Source organism: Dunckerocampus dactyliophorus, chromosome 18, assembly GCF_027744805.1.
Source record: "Dunckerocampus dactyliophorus isolate RoL2022-P2 chromosome 18, RoL_Ddac_1.1, whole genome shotgun sequence".
In the NCBI taxonomy this organism is placed as follows: domain Eukaryota; kingdom Metazoa; phylum Chordata; class Actinopteri; order Syngnathiformes; family Syngnathidae; genus Dunckerocampus; species Dunckerocampus dactyliophorus.
This window is the reverse complement of record NC_072836.1, coordinates 7,509,047-7,530,331: the sequence shown is the minus strand read 5'-3', so window position 1 is coordinate 7,530,331 and position 21,285 is coordinate 7,509,047. Positions and strand designations below refer to the sequence as shown.

At 41.0% G+C, this 21,285-nt stretch overlaps 1 protein-coding gene across 4 annotated transcripts; it reads right to left on the bottom strand.

Moving 5' to 3' along the window:
- Positions 1-1,800: 1,800 nt before the first annotated feature.
- dnmt1 (DNA (cytosine-5-)-methyltransferase 1) lies at positions 1,801-20,920 on the bottom strand. Of its 4 annotated transcripts, none has more exons than XM_054760270.1 (35): positions 20,783-20,920; positions 18,065-18,101; positions 17,436-17,543; positions 17,155-17,356; positions 16,999-17,071; positions 16,102-16,183; positions 15,980-16,020; positions 15,856-15,907; positions 15,695-15,778; positions 15,523-15,632; positions 15,320-15,438; positions 14,034-14,126; positions 13,802-13,953; positions 13,503-13,690; positions 12,944-12,958; positions 11,025-11,208; positions 10,376-10,473; positions 10,091-10,238; positions 9,906-10,021; positions 9,635-9,836; positions 9,437-9,570; positions 9,186-9,362; positions 8,248-8,472; positions 7,984-8,176; positions 7,820-7,910; positions 7,141-7,281; positions 6,775-7,057; positions 6,552-6,693; positions 5,798-5,964; positions 4,287-4,464; positions 4,012-4,207; positions 3,774-3,937; positions 3,250-3,366; positions 3,083-3,176; positions 1,801-1,962 (listed from the first exon to the last, which is right to left on the bottom strand). In XM_054760270.1, exons 3-35 carry the CDS (start codon positions 17,457-17,459, stop codon positions 1,925-1,927), a joined length of 4,323 nt encoding a protein of 1,440 aa, XP_054616245.1. In that variant the 5' UTR covers positions 17,460-17,543; positions 18,065-18,101; positions 20,783-20,920; the 3' UTR covers positions 1,801-1,924. The 4 variants fall into 4 exon arrangements, with proteins under 4 accessions (XP_054616245.1, XP_054616244.1, XP_054616242.1 ...); XM_054760269.1 differs by lacking the exon at positions 20,783-20,920 and adding an exon at positions 18,444-18,665 and having other exon boundaries at positions 13,503-13,670; positions 13,818-13,953; XM_054760267.1 differs by lacking the exon at positions 20,783-20,920 and adding an exon at positions 18,444-18,663.
- Positions 20,921-21,285: the final 365 nt, after the last annotated feature.

Genomic DNA, 21,285 nt, shown 5'->3' with positions numbered 1-21,285 from the left:
CCAGGTTCAGCCACCCTCTCTGCTCATCAGAAGTTTGGGTGTCAAAGCGGGCATAGAACTCGTTCAGCTCATCTGGAAGTGTGGTTTGGCTGGACGTGGCTACGCTACTCTGCTGTCGATAGTCTGTGATGTGCTGGAGCCCCGCCCACACGCGCCGAGGGTCTGAGGTGGAATAGTAGCAGCTTAATAAAGAGAATCAATGTAGTCGCTTTGCCCTTGTTTTTTTGTTTTTTGTTTAAAGTCCAATACTTCCTGCAAAAATGCTAGCCAAAGGTCCTCTATATCAGACAGTGTGCTAGCATGAATTAACTTGAAGTTAATTCAACACAGAACTAATGTGCACATTAGCACTCAATAACGTCATCAAACCTTACCCTTATGCATTCCCAGTATCAGCATTTAGGAGCAAATATGAAGTGAAAGAAAAATGGTTAAAATACAGTATAGCTGTCAAATCTGTGCAGCATGAGAGAAGGCAAGCACACATACAATGCTACGTTCAAGGACCAAGTGGGACGGGGCGCTGCTCTCAACACACGTGATTTCTGTTACTTATTGAATAAAATAATGGTCCATAGTTCCAATATTGAATGTAGTTATTCACACATACATTTTTTTAAGTGTTTTTTTTCACCACAATGCTCCTCAATCCTCTACATCAGGGGTCACCAACATCCGGCTGGGCCCCGCCCACAGAAAACTTGATAAAAAATATAAGTACATCAAATTTTATATAAATGCAAATCCATTTTAGAAATAAGGGCTATTGTTTTCTTTTTTTAAATACAGTTAGAAATCCGACCGTTTTTTGCATGTTTGTTTTTTCTTTCATCGTGTTTTAGCGAACCGTGACCCTTCCCACTTTGTTCGACAGTCCTTGAATGCACCAGTTGTGTATGTGCTAGCTTTCCCGACGCTACACAGACAGACGTACAGTATTTTTCTTATTCTTTCACTTTATATTTGTTTAAAAATGCTGATACTGTGTGGGAATGCATAAAAGGTAAGGTTTGATGATGTTATTGAGTGTTAATATACACATTTGTTCGGTGCACAACCTCAAGGGAATGCCAGCACACTGCTTGTCACCCACACGCAAAGCGACGTTATAATTGTCTTCTTAAAAAGGAGGCTCCAAGCTGCATTCATTTTGTGCTTTTAATTTGATGTGCCCGTCGGTCTTATTCAAAATACATGCTCGTATTAGATTGCTAATACATCACTTCCGTAGAATATTCCGTCCAATAGTGGGAAACTTGTGCAATTCACATACCCCTACAATAAATATGGAATATTTTACTGAAATATTGCCTATAAAATAACATTGGTAGTAATAGTTTTTGCAACATTGAATTCTATGTATGATTTGAATCTTTGATGTCTTATACAACGGATTTAAGTCGTTTGTAACTGACTTACCGGAGGTCACGTGATTCCAAATTTAAACCATCCCTCTTGACTGGGCGCCACGTGTGGTTGTCATGGTAACAGTATTCTTACCAGTTGCTTGGCTGGAGGATTCAACATTTAAGATGGCTGCCGGTGTAATTGTAAGCTAATGTTCGAGTCATACTTACAGTACACTACACAACCTGGGACGTGTCTGTATGCTAGCTTGTCTGTTAAAAATGCTATACTGTAAGGCATAAACAATGACTTCTGCCGGCGCGTGTGATGCTAGCAACTAGCTATAAACGCTGATGTTGGCGGCCATATTCCGGATTAGACACTTGAGGGGAAATTTAAAATGGAATTAATTTGGTAAACATAACAGCAAGTCGTCATGAATGACAAGCACTATTCCATTTAATAAGAGCTTTATTTGAAATTTTATATATAAAAACTACATACAATTTATCCAACAGGATTAAAAGCACATTGAAAAGTTGGCAAAAAATTGGCACCAAAATTGTTTGAAGACAAGTTAGTCCGACAGTTCCATCTTCTCTTGTTTGATGTTGTCTGGAGAAGGACAGCAGATGTTAGTTCACATTGTGGAGAACATTAGTTTCTTTTACATGCATATTGATTGGGAGTAACACAATGATATGTACAGTCTGAAAAAGATCAATCATTTTCTGTGACTTTAATGGTCCTGGAGAAAAATCTAAATACTGTAGTTAGAAAGAAAAAAAAAAAAAAAAGATGTGAAGAATGGGGGGCAATTTGCTTGTGTGTCCACAGGAGACAAAAAGGGAGGTAACAAAATACATACTTTAATTAATTTAACTAAATTAATGGCTGCAATTTTTGGAAAAATTTGCCACAAATGCCTGCCAATTTTCTTTTTTAGATATATTTAAAAGATAAATTAAAAAGCAGCTAAATAAAAATCTACAATGGATTAAAAAAAAAAAAAACTATTGATACATTATACATAATTTTTAGTATATTTTTTGGGACTGGATTGATAACCAAGTAAAATGTACGTATTCCTTGCCAAAATGAAGCATTCAAGCATAAAATGGCTAAATTAAACTAAACTAAAATACAAACACAGTACAAGGCTATAAGACGATTACATGTAGTATTCTACACTGGCCACTAGATGTCACTACTAACAAGCACCAGACTTGATGGCAGGGACTGGCTTGCTATCTCACAGACACTCACAGGCTACTGTTGTGGCAGTTATCCAACTAAAATTCAACTCTGAACCCCCAACGTCACTTCCTGTCCACGTCCGGAAGACATTTATTGCAACACACAAGAACATGAGACTTATTTACGTCTTAAATGGCTGATTGTCTCTGATTAGGTGTACCAATATTGGGTAATATGAGTGTAAAAGGTGACTGTGGGGTGTTATTTCATGTCCAGACGGCTCTAATAATGTTAAAAAACGTATTTAGAAGACCGTTAACAGGTTTGATATGCTCCAAATACAAAATACTGGATTTATAAATAAGGAGTCCTACATATCAGTGTCTGGAACTATACTGTGTGTATGTAATTAATTTTGTACATTTGAGGGCATATTATTAGCCTTGAAAGTAGAAGCTTACTTACTGTAAATAATGGCCAAGTGTTCATTAAGGACGGAATATGCAAATAGTTGTACATTTAGAGTGTTCACACCTACCTGCTGTTTGCTCTTCCTTAATCCGATCAACGACACACTTCTTGATCTCCAGTCCGATGGCTCTGGACAGGGGAGGGGGCACGGCATTGCCCACCTAAAAAGATGACCATTAAACACCATGCGACCACTGTAGCACCTTTTTTGTGAGGACGGTGTGCTTTTCTCACCTGTCTGTGCTTGTCTAGGACGTTGCCAAAGAAGCGATACGTGTCTGGGAAGCCCTGAGAGCGTGCACACTCCCTCACGCTGACCACTCGATGCTGCTCAGGGTGGAGAACGCGACCCTGGAATGGGAATATACATGGGGAATTTAGCATAAATGCTAAAATGATAGTATTTATTCATTTAAACTGCAAAGAGGACAGAGCGTTAATTGGAGGGAGAGGCTGTTATTTCCTAAATTCTATGAGTTTTTTTTTGTTTTGTTTTTTTAACTTTACTTACTTGGCGGAGATACAAAAACTCAAATAAAAAGGAGGTTGCATACAGCCGCAACTGTTCATACCAATGTTTGACAAAATTAGGAACCCTGGAGGTTATTTGCGTTTGTAGACCACATACCCGGTGACTAAAGGTTAATTAGAAGCATTCATTTGAGTATTTACATGAAATGCAATTGAACACCTTAAATCAGTAAAATTCCTATGGGAGTCTTGTGTACTTTCAACTTTGTGCTCCTTTCCTGCTGTACCTGCTTCCCCATTGGCTCGGGGTTGGTGACTGTGGTGCTGAAGAAGCCGTCCCACTCCAGTCGGCCGTAGAGCCCCGCCCAGTGGTTGTGGCGGTTTCCCGTGTGCGGCAGACACCAGGGGATCAGCGTGTTGAACTGCCTGTCCGCCGGGTCGCAGGGCTTCCCTATAAAAAGGGACATGATCATGTTAACACTGCTGTCAGCTTCTTCTAGATTGGAGTTTAGAAGTTCCGCCCACCTCCGGCACAGGTGCAAACACCTCTGAGCGCGCCCGTGCTGCTGCGCCCGTTTTTCTTGTCTGGGTGCGTGTAGCGCAGTTTCTTAGTCATGGTGCCGTCCTTCAGGCGCACCTCGATGTTGGGCAGGTCCCTCCAGTCGGAGCCGGGGGCCAGGGGGATGAAGCGCATGCGGCCTTCCACCAGGGCGCTCATGTCCTGGCGCAGGCACGCAAACAAAGAAACATTAGCATATTGCTATGCTTCACTTTGACAAAGCATCGAGTCCAACGCTCACCTTGCAGATGTGATCCTTGAGGATGGGCTGGTACTGCGTGCCCCGGATCTGCCTCTGGAACCACGACTGTGGCTCCCCGTTGTAGGAGATCTCCAAGGCAGAGGCCCCGTTGCGAATCTCAGGCAGGTCGGACATGGTGTCTCTGACCGTGATGGTTCTGTAGATTCCTCCGTTACCGCTGAACATACATCACAGTACATGTTGGAATTCAACTTGTACTTGGACTTGTGTAGTCCCCTATCAAGACAATTATCTTACTAGTAGGGGTGTCACGAGACACCCAATTCACAAGATGAGCCCACGAGAACAGACCAGATTTTAACAATGTTAAAAGTACAATGTGGGGGGAAGAGTGGGTAAACAGACTTATTAAACCAAGTCGCAAAACAATGCAGATGTGTTTTGAAATGTTTATTGTCCCACAAATTGACTATCAAAGATAGTGTCAACATTTTTTAAGACCAAATAAACCACTGGTATAATATACCGTATTATAATAGCTTTAAAAAATATATTTAAGACAAATCTGAGTTTTTAGTATCAACATTTTAACTTTTCAAGGTACATTATGCCTTTTTGCTCCATTTTTGCTTGCTTTTGTTCATTTTATTTCTGCAATGAGCCACGTTCCAGATGGCTGCTGCCCCACACTTTTGCCAGGAAGGCGAGTTGTGTCCAAGTTCGGCCCTTCTTGTTCTGTTGGTCAAGGGCTGGGTTGCATTGTGGAGGGATTTTTACAGCTTTCCGACGTGCACTGCATGGCTTTACGGAGGTGGAGCTCAGCAGACACTTCACCTTTGTTAATCGCTTGTATTTAATTACAAATAAACGCATGACGCAAGAAACACTTCAATGCGCACCTTTAATTGCTAAATATACAGTAGTGGCAAAGTCACTCAATTGTCAACACTGATCTCTTCCATGTATGAAGTGTGTTGTGAAGCAGATGATTGCCGGTGCTTTACCAAATGCAATGGCCGTCAATAGAACTGCACGGTGATTAAGGGAGCAGACAAGTCTGAACATCTACTAGGTTGAACTGACAAATCTTAAGCTGATCAATTGTAGAATTACTACAGCTTCTGCTCGGACATCAACATGTAGCAAGCAGCTGTTTAACTCAGATGGGGAAAAAAAACAGCCACACGTCACTCGTTGACGCTGTGAACACCAAGGTAGGTTGGCTTGCATGTGCTTAAAGCACTTTGTGTGCTTCCAATAATGTCTTGCACTCTGCCACTTCCATATTACTGTATTATAATTCATAGTAGCGATGCCATAGGTCAGTCTTTACAGTCTCACGATACAGCTTCTCTCCATACAAGAAATGTCATGTTTTAATCTCGCCACACCCCTACTTACTACTCACTTGTATTGCCAGCTATGTAGACATGTACGTGTGTTGACACATTTTCAGTGGATATTAAAACTATACTGTTATACAAGCTACACAATGACTACTCAAATCAACTTTACTTTCTATTGACCCCGTTTATGTAGGCAAACCTTACCGTGTGACGTTACTGACGTATTTCTTCTCGTCCACCACCACGCTGAGAGACACGGCTCTGGGAGCGAACACATGGAGAGGCTCAGGATAGCGCGGCAGCTTCTCTCCGGGAGCGGCAGCCAGGATGATGGCCCTGCGGCGAGTCTGCGCCACGCCGTACTGGCCGGCCTGTTGCACAAAGACAAGATAACGATATAAGACAACGGATTAAAATAGGAGCACTGTTTGAGGAACTGCAACACATGCTAAATTTAACACTGCAAGGTAAGCAACCATATTTACTGACAATTGCCAGTTAATTCTAAGATTAAAGACGGGGAAAAAAAAAGGTAAGAAATCTGTGTTGTAAGTACAAGTAAGTGTTGGAATTTATATATGAATATAATTTAATATGAATTAAACTTCTGACCTGGCATGCATATTAAATGTTATACATTTCTCAGGTTTGTTTTAAATCCAAAGGAAATTAAAAACAAATTTAAAAAAGGAATATATAAAATATGCCAATTGATACTGAGGAAGGTTTCTCATACTGGTACCAGCATAAGACTAATTGACATAAATGTCTGTATTCTTGTTCAGTATAAATTGTAATTTGTATACCCGCATAATTGAAGCTCCGTTTTACCTTGGTATCACAAGAAATGTACACAAAATCATATCAAAACAATTTTTTTTTTTTTTTGCATTTTGCAAGCAAACCCGTGAACAAAAATTAATTAATTTTTATTAAAAAAACCAAAACAAATATCGACCTGAAGGACTCCAAACGTGCACTGGTAGCCCATTCTGACAAGACAGCGTAGCGTGAGCTTGAGGACCATGGAGCTTTTGAAGGACACAAAGTTCCTCACGTTCTCCAGCAGGAAGAACTTGGGTCTGTAGTAGTCGCAGTAACTGCAGCACAGGACAACACAGGTTAATAAGTAGTTAAGCATTTATTTAAAAGGATCGGGATGCACCATTCTTTTCCTTCACCTGAGGTAGGAGACCACCAGCGAGTTCTTGAACTTGGAGTAGGTGCGCGAGTTGAAGCGGTTCATGCCACTGAAGCCTTGGCACGGGGGTCCTCCGCAGAGCATCTCCACGTCGCCCTTCTGAGGCAACTTCTGGCCCAGGGAGTTGGTCTTCTCGCCTGACATGACCAGCTTGAGCAGGACATTGCAGTCCTCTGTGAAGACTGTGGTGCCCGGGTTGTTAAGCCTGAAGGCCTGCGCTGCCGGCTCCCACATCTCGATGGCCCACTCCGTATCAGAAATACCTTTAAAAAAAAAAAAAAAGTTGGATTACGTACGGTAACCTGCAAGGATCAGAAGGTTCCACAGGAAAGGAATGAGCTTTTACCAGCCTGGTGGAAGCCTTCAGAGAGTCCTCCACAGCCTGAGAAGACATCCAGTGTGCGGTACTTTGGCACTTTGGGCAGCTGTGGCTCAGTGGGCTGGTCTGCTGTTTCCTGAACAACTGATGACTTCCCTTTGCCTTTACCTAAAAACAACAGTCATACTGAAGGCAACACGCCTACATGCTACAATGGCTAGAAGGCTTTCTATAGCAAGTTTAACAATATTCACTTTGACTCTTATTTAGTTCAGCCATTAGAATTTGTTTCCTTCCTTTGTATTCATGACAACCGATTATGTATTCTTCGTAATTTGTATTTACAGGATTTTTTTCATTGAAATTTTGTAATTACATACTTTAAATTTCCATCAATAAGATACCTTTTCCTTTATAATTATGCATTTATCATTTCAAATAAGGTATCTTGATAATTAAAGAAGTTTTATTTAGTACATCCATAAGAATTTTTCCTCATATTTACTATTTTATGTATTTGATTTTAAGAATTTTTTCCCCCCTTTATAATATAAAGTTCTTATAACTTCCAGCAAGTTTTCTTCATAATGTTCCTTTAAATTCAGAGATCAGATAGCATAGCATCAGGTACTATATTACTGTAGTTGATACGGCAAAGAGAGAATGCTACCGGTTAGCAAACAAAACAGAATAATGAGTGCATTACCTTTCCCTTTGCCCTTCCCTTTGCCTTTGTGCACAGCAGAGCGAGCGTGGTTAGGAGGATCCTCAAAGCTTTTAGATTTGGCGTTGTAAGCCTGGTAGAACATCACGTGCAACAGTTAAACTCTGCAGTCAAAATGTGTTCAGCCAAAACAGTGGATGCGGTACCTCCAGGAAATAGAAGCGGTCAGGTCCTCCGCTGGAATATTCTTGGACTGTTTCGTTGAGGTCTTCTCCGTATTCCACCTGACAGCGCCCCAGCACCTCCGACATGCTGACGGTGACCTCCTCGTCGCTCCAGTAGAGCTGATTGATGTCAGTGTGGTAGCTGGCTTTCACCCCCTTGTGCGTGTTCTCAGGCCTAGCAGGACAAATAAGACTCAAGTGTTTAATTCTGTGGGTTTCCCTTCTGGAAAAAAGTCAAAGCATTACCTGTAAAACTTGTACAGTCGCAGTTTGACCTCCGATACGTCCGCTTTGCCATTGCTGCGCCTGTGACAGAAGATCTCCTTAATACGCCCGATACGGAACGGGTCTGGGGCGTCCAGGTTGGAGCCCTTGATGTAGTCCGAGGACTTCCTGTAGTACTCTGGATACAAGTCCTCGTCCACGTCCTCTTTCCTGTGGGAGCGCTTCACCGGGCTGGCTGCTTTCACACTGACATCACACACAAGAAATAGACTCAACATCTACAAAACAGACACGGCTACATGCACATTTATTAGTCATGTCTTGAAGCAAATGCTCTAATGGATTTTACCAGTAGAGGGCGCAGTTGATCAGGCCCATCTACCTTTATGCCTAAAAAAAAAGGGGCTAAGGTAGACTTAAAAAAATCAAATTAAATATATAATTACAACTTGCCTATTCATAGAACAGTTTTAAAATAATTATATGAATAAATTATATTTGAACTCATTTACATAACTTTGTATAATTAAATTAAATTTCTCTTTTCAAACAAGCAGTGGGTTAAATTACATTTAAAAAAATTGTATAAATATAACAAACCAAATTTGAAAAATTAATGACGTAATTAATCACGTATGAAGAAACCAAAAATGATTCATTTTACAAATTAATGCCAATTACAAAAAATACAGAAAAAGAACCAAAAATTTCAGTTTCAAAAATAGAGCTTCATTTTAGAAATTCTATAAAAAAAAAAACAACAACAAAAAAAAAACAACCTTAAATTACATTTTCAATTAAAAAAAAAAGTTTCCCCAGGCTAATCAAGTTTTATTCATTTAGTGAATTTGTTTTGTGCGAATTTGCATATGATGCTTGTAATAAATTAACCTAGTTTTTCCCAAATATTGAAATGTCTTCAAAAGGCTCCTCTGTAAAGTAGAATATTTGATAGGCACCTGAAGTGAAAGGCCTCAGGGGGCAGGTAGACACCATCTCCCACTCTGAAGTGTTCTCCTTTAAAGCAGGCTAAAGCATAGAGAGCCTTGGAGTCGTGTTCTTCATCCAGAGGCTCGAAGGCACGAGGCGTAGCCTGCTCATCGCGTTCGTTAATCCTCACGCAGCTGCTGCAAAACCTACATTTAAGAAATTGTAAATGGATTAGAGGAGAGCTGCAATACTTCAGATGCTCGTGGGGGACCGCGCTCACTTGAACTTGCAGTCCTCCGATGGCGTGGTGTTGGGCGGCGTCTCAAAGCGGGCGAAATCCGTGTCGTACCAGAACTGATAGAAGAAACTCTTCCCGTCGTCTTCGATCACCTTGACATCCACATCCACGCCACCCTGACGCACATAATGGCAGCAGTTAGGAGAAGCACAAAAAGGATACTCTTTGTGGTGGACTCACCTCCATGAACCAGTTGTTGGACGGCGCTTTGTAGGAGACGTTGACTTTGCCTTGCACGTAGCTCAGAGACATGTCCTCGCACTCGTCCACCATGACCAGCTCCAGAGGATCCGAGGACTCGCCCAGCACCGTCTGAGTGCCGCGGAGGAACCAGTGGGCGTGGAACATCTTGCCGTTGTTGTCCTCCCACAGTGCTGTGATCCTGGTGGACACATATACGTCTTAACACACTGGAACATGGACATTTAACAGTAAAAGTGCTCTACTCTACCTTGCCAGGTACAATGGAGAGGACGCGTCCTCTGAAGACACTGAGACACAATCGCCCAGCTCCAGCTCTTCATCGTTCACACAAACCTTCTTGTAGAACTGCTTCTTGGCCTCACACTGAAAGCACCAGAAGATAAATCATCATCGTCGTCGTACATGGAAACAAATGTTGAAACAAAGCAGTACCTTGATGGGCTCGCCAATCCATGTCAGCTTGCACTGAGTCTGCTTCTTCCTCTTCACCTGCGAAGGCTTCTTGCTCTTCTCCACAGGCAGGTCCTCCTCCTCGATGTTCTCGTCATCCTCAGCCTCCTTGACTGCCAGGTTTGGACACCTGGAAAGCCAGAAATAAAATTATCAAATGATCTAAAACACCACCTCAAATATATGAACTAGAAATACATGGCTGTAGACCACAATTTGTTTATGATATTGCATAAGAATATCACATTCTAAAAAGAAAGTTCTCACCGTCTTTGCTTGCAAGCCTGCTTGCTTTTGCCACTTCCTCCAAATTTAATCATGTCCTTGCAGGCGGCACACTTGCCACAGTCTGGAGACTGGCAAACCTGAAAAAGGCATTAAAATGGAAGCATTTCAGAGAGAATTGAGTTACTTCAACTTCGATTGAGTTCATACATTGTGTATTGTACACCACAGCAGCAACAGAACCAATGTTAATAATAGCGTTAAGGAGCAAAAAGTTCAGCCAGCATGAATACCACTGAGTTCCTTGTAAACAGTATGGCAAGTGTAACACGCATGCGTTTCACACCATCTGCTCAGTAGCAACACTTTAAAGTGCATGTAGAGGTTGATATAGCTGTTGGATGCAAAACGCTCACACTTCAAATGCAGCTACTGCCTTGGAATTAAAAACATCAGGAGGTTGCCTACAGCTACAGTTGTTTTTGACATGGTGCCAATTACAGCTTTTTGACCACACACCCAGCAACTATGAGAGACACGATGGTTTAAAAACAAACAAAAAAAATTAAAATTTTAATTGTAATAATTTGTTTTTCATAAAGTTTATTTTATTATTATTAAAGTGTTGCCCTCTGACAATGGTCTTAACCTGAAAATATTAGGCAAAAAAAAAAAAAAAAGTGTGACTCACTTCACAGACGCCACAGCGCTGCCGTTTCACGCCGCCACTCTCTTTGTCGTCCTGCTCGATCTGCTCTGAGAAGAAGGCATCAAAGATCTGGTAGACCAGCTTGGTGGTGGTGGCTTTGGTCGGACCCTTGCTGTCCTTCTCGATCTTGGTCGGGTGACGGATGGCCTGTCGTCTGGCAGCTCGCCTGCGAACCAAGAAACCTTTCATGTTGCAGCAGTATGTGTACAAAAGGTGAGCGGGTGGCTATGTGATGCAATGCCGTGATGAAGCAGCTGTCCACCTATGACTCACAGCATCCAGCCATGCAACACAGACAGTAAAAGCTGGCGAATGAAGAGTAGCCTAGCAGAATACGCCTGTATCTTCAAAGTTATACTGATGCTTTTCACATTCACTTGCCGGTGTACCTAATAGGGGTGTAACGATTCGTTCTAATAACCATTCGTGGTTGCCGATACGATTGAAGAACGATTTTGGTTCATTTAGATCGATACGATCCAAAACGATTCAGTAACTTTTTAGCCAAAAATTCAACCAGTGTTATTGAAATAAATACCTGGACACTGGACAATGCAGGTGAAATTTCCTAGATTCAGTTTTTTGTAAGAGAATCAGGTATAAATGATTAATGCTGACACTTTATAAATGATCAATGGAGTACAAAAAAACTGAGTTAAAAATGAAATACAAAATCAGGATGGACATACTGTAGGTTGGTATAGCTTGCCATGATGAATTATTTACTTTAAGTAGTGCAATCCAAACCTGCACTTTGCACCCTCAGGTGAGGGACTTTATGCAAATTCATCAGCGAATTAATGCGGTATGTGATCTTCAATTAGATGGTGAAACTTTCTCACCTGTACGGGCCGATGGCGGCAGGGGCTTTTTTTGTGCTGATAATCCTCCTTATCAGAGCAAAAGAACGGTGCAGAAACTAGCGAGTAATGTGGCCTTTTCCCGCTGAGGGGGCCTTGATGACGCGCTTAACAGAGACACTAAACAGGAGACCGTGGTGTGGTGGGTTGATCACAAGTGTTGAAAACGGGACCAAACAGATACAGTACTTTGCATGTGAAGTGATGGCAGATGGCGCGCAGCAGTGTAAGGAAACGTGGTAACGCAATAGAAGAATGCACAACGTGAGTGTAAATGTGTGACCAAACGAATAAATGGTCAACAAAAACTACTACTTTCTTCTCCGGTACAAGCAAGTGCGCGGCATTTTTTGCTTTCGCGTACGTAAGCATATGTTTTGACCTGGACACGCCACACTGTATGAGTCACTGCTGCTGGACCGAGAAACTATCATCAAGGTGTCCAAAACGTCCTTACTTTGCATATTGTCCCCAGGAATGTCACTTAAGAGTTTCAAATACATACATACGAGTTAAATATGAATATTGAATGAAGTGAATTAATTGACCAAAAGAAGAAAAAGCGAATCAACTGTATTTCACAGGTCCACTACAACTCTCCTGACCATCACATACCCAAAAGGACACACTGAACATCTTTATCGATCATTAAAAATGCAATAAAAACACATCCATATAAAGCCTGCCGTGCTTAAGTCCAATGCTTTATATTTCCTAATATTTTTAAACGATGTTAGATCAATATATGACATCAGGAATGGAAACTTGCTAAACACAGATCGATGTAGTTGCATCGGAGGAATATAAAATCGATGTAGTGAATGAATCGTGACACCCCTAGCACCTAATGAGGTGAAACACTGCTTATGCGTGTTTAAAATGACCACCAGATGACTTCATGACACTACTACACACAAAACTACAATGTAAAGCCCAACAAATATGGTGAGGAAAAGAAGTAGAATGGTATTTTCTCATCCATCTTGTAAGTGCTTCTCACATCACTTCATCACACAAGGCAATGCGTTGAGGCCTACCTACCAGTACAACAGCATGCTGCATTAGGAAATGTCAAAGGAATGTCACACGTTAGCGAGCACTTCTATTTTTTGGTTTTTGAAAGACTGCAGCTAAGGCATAGCTCATGTCTAAGATACTGTAAATGCTCCAATTAAATTCAGTTAACAGGCGCCAAGTGTATGGAAGCACAAAAGCAAGCAACGACTGGGGTCTCTAACTGGCGCCATTGGAATAACTTCCATCAGCTTTATCTATCTTTGAATGTGCTTTAAAATGTTGCTCTATAACCTCATCAGTGGTATTAATGCTGGCTGAGGAGTTTGCTCCTTGCCGCTATTACAACATTGGTTCTGGCTATGTGGCCAAAAGAGCTACATTTTCCTCTCTGCTTTCTCATGCACTCCAAAATCATTAAATGTTAACTTGTTATACAAGATTTCACAGCTCAGGAAATCATCATTGGCTGCTTCCAATCCAGACCCCGTTTTTGCAGCGTAGGTAAATAAAACGCCACGGCCATAATCAGAGCATTTACGGTAGTGGGCGTTAACCTGCGATGGGGGCTAAGGGGGCGCCATACCTCTTGCCCAGCGTGACACCAGCCAGCTTGATGAGGTCACGCATGCAGGGCGTGACGATGATGGGCTGCTCGTCTGAGTCGCCCGCCTCGTCGTAGCTCTCCACCTGCTCCACCACAAACTGGGCGTGGCGCAGCAGCGTGTCCTCAGTGAAGCAGTTGAAGTTGAGACCACATGGGGGCACTGTAGTCTGGAAAGGAGTTTTTTTTATTTATTTTTTTTTTTTTTAAATATAACATAACTACACAAACTTGGCAAGTCAGAAGTGCAGCAGGAGGGGTGAGGCATCCTCTGTCCTCACCTCAATCTTGTTGAGAAGGTCCTCATAAGAGACATCTGGATTCTTCTGAAGGAATTCCACCACAATTTTGCTCATGTAGATCTTTTCCTGCATCAACGCAAAGATGGGCGAGTACTCCTCACTGGGATGCATCAGGATATAGTCGGCAAATGCTAATATAAAAAAAATAAATAAAACACATTTAATCTCAAATCCAAGTGAGAAACCTAATTCGAAAGAACAGCTGTAATACCTGTAGTGAATCCAATAAGAGCTTTTTCTCCCCCATCAAATCCAGTAATCCACCAGGCATTGATAGGGCCAAGTTTCTTTGCAGGAACACCACCTTGAAGACACACACACGAAACATTGGATTACATAAAAAGGAAAGTTGTTTGCTGTGTTTAATAAAAATGTATTTTTTGCTCCACTCGTTGAACTGAATAAAATATTTTAATACAAAAGAAAAAAATGCAACTGAAAATACAATTTGAAAATGTATTTTTCTTCATTATTCTGCCCCTTTTATGTAACTGAACAAAACCCAAATCAATACCTTTCATTAAATAAAAAAATATTTTAAGTATTTAAGACAAAAAAAACAAAAAATTACATTTGAAAAATACAAATTGACAAAAAATAAAATAAAAAAACAAACAAACAAACAAACAAAAAAAACACTTTTTATACTAGTAGTGGGTCGCACAGGGGCCAAGTGGTTAGCATGTTAGCCACACAGGACATCCGGAAGACCTGAGTTCTAATCTCCGCTTGAGTAACTCTGTGGAATTTGCATGGGTTTTCTCTCCGGTTTCCTCACACATTAAAAACAACAACAACCCCCCCCCCCCAAAAAAAACATGCATGTTAGGTCAATTGACAACTCTACATTGTCCATAGGTATAAATGTGGGCTTGAGTGTTTGACTATAATGTGCCTTGCGATTGGCTGGCGACCAGTCCAGGGTGTACCCCGCCTCTCGCCCAAAGTCAGCTGGGATAGGCTCCAGCATACCTCCGCGACCCTAGTAAGGATAAGCAGCATAGAAAACGGATGGATGGATGATAAAAAGCGCTTCACAATGACAAGAAGCCATTATTCATTCACTTCAGTCACACACTGGTGGTGGTAACCAACATCTGTAGTCTCTGCTGCCTGACGGAAACATGGCTGCTCAATATTGTTAATTAAAAGTCCCTTTTCAAATGAATGAAAATGTACAGCATTTTTTAGAACTTATTGGGGGGAGGGAGATTCCTTCCGCAATTGAATATTAAGCATGTTTCTTTCCATAAAGCTGCAGATTTTTTTTTTTTAATACAAAAATGAATTAGTAACCATGTTTTCCCCTTGACATGTAATAACCCAGTTACTAACCCACAGAGATACTGAGGATTGTGTTCATTAAACAGCAAACATGTTATCCTCCTCTTGGAACTAGTAAATCTAAATGACCACATTAGAGTCACGTTCAGGTAGGCACAAGTTGATACCAGCGTGAGGTGGTGCAGGTGGTGAAATCCAGTCCAGTTGTCTTACCATCCAAGCAGGGGTTGTCGTCATAGATTGGTTTGACAACACAGCTGAAGTAGAGCTCGACGTTCTTCTCAATCAGGCCCGAGTCAAACGGACAAAGATGTCCGTGCTTGTCGTACACGCTGAAGGGGGGAAAAGAAGAAGAAGAAGAAGAAAAAAAAAAAGTGACACTTTTGTTTGAGGAGTCGGCAAACTTAACTACTCACCTGAAGTTTGTGATCTTGTGCTGCGGCAGATCCTCGTAGCTCTCGAAGCCGTCCTCGTTGGCGTCGAACAGGGAGAGGCGCTCGTCCGTCAACATTTCTGGCTCGTCCAGCTGCAGAGAGGACATGTTGGTATTAATTGGTCATTATGTAGGTTTAGGTTTAACAGTCTCACCGCATTGTCAGGATCCCCTTGAAAGAACTTCAGGTCCGAGTCGTCCAAATATTGTCTGCAATCTGGACATTTGGGAGGCGGAGTCTAAAAAAACCAAACAAAAAACATGTCTATTGTGATGACTTCCTATGGGACAATCATCAGTGTATTAATGTTGTTACCTTTGCAGCAGCAACAGTCTTTGTCTCAGGCTTGTCTTCTACAGGAGCAGCTCTGTCAACAGACACGATTTTAGTAACTACCACTTCACGGAAGCTCCATCATCAGTGTTCAGAAGGAACTTACTGGTCATCAGACTCCACTTTAAGACGCTTCTCCTCCCGAGACTACATGACATGTTTTAAAACATGAATTAGGTCAAGTGAGACACCGAGTAAACCCTGGCCAGGAGCAAGGAGACAACTCACCACCTCAGTGTCCTCTTGTTTCACTTCACTTTGTCCATTCGCGGCTTCTTCATCGCCATTCAGGTCACGCTTACGCTTTTGACTGAAAAAAATCAAAGCGTTGAATGAAAAATGGAGGGGTTTAACACATTTTAAAAAAAGGCAAATTATAGCACCCTGTATACTTAAAAATTAAAAAAAAAAAAAAAGTCATTCCTTGGTCAGATTTTTACTTTATGAATTGATTAGCAAATTTAGCTGGAAATTAACATTTTTTTGCAGTCATTAAAAAAACAGTGCTCCTGCAATAGAGGATCTTTGATGAGCCTTTTTGCAGTAGGTACTTAACAGCAGAGCGCTTCTGCAATATAGAGGATCCTTGACTAGCATTTTTGCAATAGGTGCTTAAAAACAGGAGTACTCATGCATTATACAGGATCTTTGACTAGCATTTTTGCAATAGGTGCTTAAAAACAGAAGCACTCTTGCGAGAGGATCTCTGACCAGCGTTTCTGAAATAGGTACTTATTAAAAGAAGCACACTCTTGCCATATAGAGCAACATTTAAGTACAGTAAAGTACTCCTGTCAGAGAAAAGCTTTGATTTGTGTGTGTGTGTATATATATATATATATTTTTTTTTTTAAAAAAAAGGTCTTCTGGTCCTGTATATAGAAGATCTTTGACTAGAGTTTTTGCGGTGAGTCCTTATAAGCAGCAGTGCACTCCTGTCAGAGGATCTTTGCGGTTTTTAAGGATCTACTGCAAAAGAGTAATCAGAGTGTTCCATTCTTATAGAGGATCTTTGATTAGCCAACAATTTGTTATGAGACAACTAGCAATCAAGCACGCTTAAGAATTAAACAGCAAAGACGACACTAAATCATCTTAAAAAGCATATAAGAGATGGAGACGCACACATTGGAGAACATGGACATGATGGTTGGTTGCTTGCCACCACTTCTTGTCACCCTGGAGCTGGCTGGAGACTCTGGAAAGTTCAAGATTTAAAACGTAAGTAAAGTAAGTAGTGCACAATTACATTACATTAGACTCAAACTGTTTATAGCCTACTTTTGCCATCAGCTTTGCTCCTGCGACCACCTTTCCCTCGAGCGCTTGGCGACTTGACGTCCTCCTCCACGTCCATGCTGGTGTCGCCCTCCTCGTCTTTGTGGGCGCCGTTGGTGTGGCCGTTTGTTTTTCCTTTGGGCTCGCCGTTTTCCAGGTGGAGCTCCTTTCCCAGCAAGGCTTTCACCTTGGAGACGTAGTCATCCTGGAGGAGACACATACAACTGAACCGCACTGTTTGAACTTGTCTTACTTAGTAGTAAATAAAATAAACGGACACCCACCATGGAGATTTCAGAGCTCTTCATCTTCTCCTCCAGGCTTGTAAGTGCATCCTGAGCGTCAGCATGCAGGAAGTCCTGCACCAGCTTCAGCTTCTCCTTCACTTGATCCTGTGCAGAATTTCATGTTGATTAAGTGTAGTACACGGCGGCTTCGTCAGCGAACTAATAAGTGCTGGTAGCCTAGGCCTTAAATACAGTAAGAGTGGGCGGAATTGGTGTGCCAACACCCTCCTCCTATATACCAGCACTTATTAGTTCGCTGACGAAGCTCTTCGGATGAGGAGCGAAACGTCCGACACCTTCTTCACAGAAGTACAGATGACGTCTCAAGAAGCCTTTTCCTCCATCGGTAAAAATGTAAACATGCATTTATTGATCAACCAAGCACACCATTTACTGGAGAAATGGCTTGTTTAACCATGTTTTTTGGAATAGTTGTGTGCTGAAATATTATTTTATCCTTCTGTTAGTGTTAAAGTAATAATGATGTATTTTTGGTAGGAAAACCACTTTAACCTAAATGAAATGGAGCACCTCTGTGAGCTTCACTTTTTCTAAGTGACTGCAGCAAAAAAGGGACTGTAACAGTAACATGGTATTTAATGTGTGCACAATGTAACGACACTCACCTCGTCTGAAGAACCATCCTCTTCCAGCACCTGTAGCCTTTTAGCAATCGAAAAACAAGACAAAACGATGCTGGGGTTAGCTTGACACGACTTTGAATCATTTCTACCATCTTTTGTTTACCACCAGTTTCACAGTGGCGCCAAATCCCCCCCATGCATACACATTGACAGGCTGTGGCGCTAAAGAGCATGCTAACTAATTGGTGCGGATGGTCAGGTGGGCACATGCTATCGCAAGCAATGACAAGTGACCAACAAACATGTGGTCCAAACACGAAAACAAAAAGGCGGTTGGAGAGAGATGATCGCTTGTATCGACGCGCTATCGTTCTTCACAACAACGTTAGCTAGCAGCCAGGTTATAAACGACAACACTTACCTTTTCCTGACATCCTCTGGCAACAACAGGGAAGTCCTGGATGGCATGCTAAGATTAAAAAAACGCTTAAAATGGAAGTTAAAAGGCTTTAAAAGAGTCAACAGCAGCTGCTGGGAGTGAGAAGACAAGACAAGAAGCGTAGCTCAGCCTAGCATGAGTCCAATGGATGCTATAAGCAATTGGCGCGCCTGGGCCGTCTTTTCGCGCGGAAACCTGGGCGTTTCGGACTGTACCACTACAGAAGCCTACGGGTATGATAATACTCCATCTAGTGACGTATTAAACCTTCATGAAGTACACATTACTATATTAAACACACTATGTAATAATTTAGAAGTCCAAATCACGTATTTTTTATGTTATATTCGCTTTTCTCTTGCATAATCACGGTGAATATGAATAAATCAAAACGCCACACCCCCAAGGTTTTACCGAAAGTTGAAATCGACCAACCAACCGGAAACAGATATTTTTGTTCGTAACGTGACCACATAATTGTTTGTACTGGGGTTTTTGTGTGAATTCTAAATAAAAATGAAATTAATACAATTAACATGAATATCAATAATACTCTTATCCATAATTTACATTAATGACAGTATTTTTTTTTACCAGAAGCACCGAAGCTATATTGAATTATTTAAATTGTTTTATTTGTATTATTTTAATATAAAGCTATTATATATTCTTATTAGCACTCATTTCTTTTTTATGTTTATTTATGTTTTTAAAAATCCTTTTATCATTGAAAAATGTCGGTTGAGCAGCATCAAAAGTAGCAAACAAGACAAAACACATATGACCCAGTATGAAACAAGCCAAAACCTAAACAAAAAATAGTAACAAATAGTAAATAGTAACACATATTTACGAATAATGTTGATTAAAAGACATGGTTTATATGCACACAAGGTTAATAAAAACACAATATAATAATGTCATTTATCAATGCAAGGGAATGTACAGTATATTATACTGTACAGTATATGCACTATGTATTTCAACCACTAGATGGCAGTGTGACATAATTTCTGCTATTGCGGAATGGAAGCTTACCATCAAGTAAGCACAGTTAGGATCAATGCAGGGACCTTCATTAAGTGTAAAATAATATTTTTTGCATTTTGGATGCATACTAAAATTTGTTAATTTTCACATGTCATTCAAATATGTATTGATGGCATAAATGTGAATATTTACATTGCGCATCTTTACTTTTGTGTGAGATTTTTGCATACTGGGCTTTCTTTGATGCATTGGTCTTCAGAATGTGACGTCATATCCTGCAAGGCTCTCTACAAAGATCTTGGCCGTCCTCCCAGCAAGCGCAGCCTCTCGGGGCAGATTGAGCCAACGTTCCCATCCAGGAATCCTGGACGTCTGACAGGAAACAGGCCCAACTCTCCCAAGGCCACTATAAGTCACCCTCGCCCAAAAGTTTTCTCCTCCCTCCATACCCCATAAAACATCTCCTGGGGCATTTCTCAGCCAAGCACGTTTACAAATAGATATTCTTGGGTCGCCACACCCCAAATTTCACTCTCTTGCCTTCCCATCAGTCTTGTCTTTGTCTTTTGAGTACGTGAACTGTTGTGTTGGGTAAGAGGGGCCAATGATTAAAAGACATGGACACAATTTAAGGCTTTCATGTCCCGGCTAGGCATTTTTTTCCAACCTTGTCGAAGCATGTTGGATTACCTCATGCATCTGCTCAAATTCATGCAATCTCACTTTAGAAGTTCAAGGGTTTCATGACTACATGAAGGAATACGTGTATACGTCTACCACTTCACGGAAGACAGCTTTGTATCTAAAAAAAAAAAAAGAAAAAGACCTTGCCACACATCTTAAAATACATATTTTTTTTGTCCGCAAATAGGCTAACCAAGCATGATTTTGCTGTTAAAATGTTGTAACGATGTTAGAGTGTACACAGTGTACAATGGCACTGTGGAGACAGGCATGGACAAACACAGCTCATTAGCATTAAAGCTGCAGACACACAAAATGGCGTGTTCCCAGTAGGGCTTACTAAAAGCCGTCTAAATTCCAACATTATGGCTACATTTTGGCCAATAAATGTGTGCCTCGCCACTTTGCGGTTCGAACATCACTCTATTGTGGTTTTTCAAAAATGGTAATGGTTTAATTTTATTTGAACATGCATACATGTTAAAATGGAACACATAGTACTGTAAATGAATAGTACTATGTGAATAGTGAATTGCTGTTTTGTGGATGACTATGGCGTTTTATTACTGAAGAAATATTGAAAGAAGTTATATGTAGTATTATCCTGGTCACTAGGCGTCAGTAATGTTACATTGAAGAGACATTACCTTACATCACCTTAGCTGTGCATGTATTCAGCCATGGAATGTCCGGCGTGACATAGTGAAAACACGTTCTTCTTCCCCACTCAGAATTAAAGCCTTTTTTAACGTTAAACAACCAACATTAGCTAGCTCGGTAGCATGCTAATGCTTAAAGTGGAGGCCGTCTCTTCTTCTTCTTCTTTTAGTTTAATGGCGGGTGGCAACCATGACTTTAAAAGGTACATACCGCCACCTACTGTACCAGAGAATGTAACATGGGCCATATACAGTATCTTACTTTATACTAACTTAGATAATGAGGAGACTACTTATACTACTACTAATAATAATCTTAATAATAATACTATAATAAAATATTCTAATAATTACCTATATTCTATTATATAATCCTGTGTCCTTCAAATATTCTATCACTGCCCTGTGTATGTCTAACCCCCTCCCCACCTGTTCCTAAAATACCCTCAATGCTCCATTCCCTTCCTATTTTCTTAATCCTTTTCCTTAAC

Coding starts and splice junctions, on each gene's coding strand:
- dnmt1 (XM_054760267.1), bottom strand. CDS start 18,490: ATGCCATCCAGGACTTCCCTGTTGTTGCCAGAGGATGTCAGGAAAAG. Junction 14,127..15,319: donor CGACAACCCCTGCTTGGATG/GTAAGACAACTG, acceptor TGTGTCTTCAAG/GTGGTGTTCCTGCAAAGAAA. Junction 9,363..9,436: donor TCGGAGGACTGCAAGTTCAA/GTGAGCGCGGTC, acceptor TCTTAAATGTAG/GTTTTGCAGCAGCTGCGTGA.